Genomic DNA, 726 nt, shown 5'->3' with positions numbered 1-726 from the left:
CTGGGGGGGTGGCGCGGTGCAGCCGGGATGCGCCGTGGGTGTGGGCTGTATTTATCTGCGGCCAGGTGGGATTAGAGCCAGGCTGGGGTTGTCCCAGGGGAATTGGGGGGGGAAGAGGGGTGCCGGGCAGGTTGTGCTGCTGGGATTCGTGCTGAGGGGGTCGGCGCAGCAGCATGGAGCGCTGCCAAAGTCTTGAGTGCTCTTTCTGCTCCCAGCAGATTTCAGGGAAGTACTTTATACCAAAGCACTGGAGGACACCGCGTCCAACTCCTCTGCGGATACAGGTCAGGGCACCGCGCTGTACTGGGATACAGCGAGAGGTGGGGGGAGCGTTTCCCTTTGGGGATCGGGCTCACCCCGTTGGGGCTGGGATGATGGAGACCCGTGGTGGTACTGCTCCCACCGACTGGGGATGGGAGACGGGACCCCCGGGGGCTGTGGGGAGAGGTCCTGGCAGGAGCGGCGTCCCAGTATGTGACGGCGGCATCTCCGCAGGGCTGTGCTCGGAGGCCTGCCTGCTCCGCCGTTCGCACTGTGACTCCCCGCCGCTGCTCCCGGCCGGGGAAGGACAAAGCCGCTTCCTCCTAAGAAGGTGACGCAGCAGCTGTCGAAGACGACAACCCGTTCGCTGGGGGACCTCAAGGTCTGCCGGGGCACCCGCGGGCTGGTGGCCAGGTTCCTGCAGAGACCCAAGCGCAGTCCGGCGGCCGGCATGGAGGTGCCCGG

The 726-nt window shown here is 66.5% G+C and overlaps 1 protein-coding gene across 1 annotated transcript in view; it reads left to right on the top strand.

Annotated features, from left to right (window-relative positions):
- FAM189B (family with sequence similarity 189, member B) overlaps nucleotides 1–726 on the top strand; it is a 7,894-nt gene that overhangs the window by 3,231 nt on the left and 3,937 nt on the right. Inside the window, 3 exon segments of the mRNA XM_009893261.1 lie at nucleotides 219–284; nucleotides 496–558; nucleotides 561–720. Of these exon segments, the coding sequence (XP_009891563.1) occupies nucleotides 219–284; nucleotides 496–558; nucleotides 561–720 (289 nt within the window).

Source organism: Charadrius vociferus, unplaced genomic scaffold (assembly GCF_000708025.1).
Source record: "Charadrius vociferus isolate BGI_N301 unplaced genomic scaffold, ASM70802v2 scaffold900, whole genome shotgun sequence".
NCBI lineage: Eukaryota > Metazoa > Chordata > Aves > Charadriiformes > Charadriidae > Charadrius > Charadrius vociferus.
This window is presented reverse-complemented; position numbering and strand designations above follow the sequence as displayed.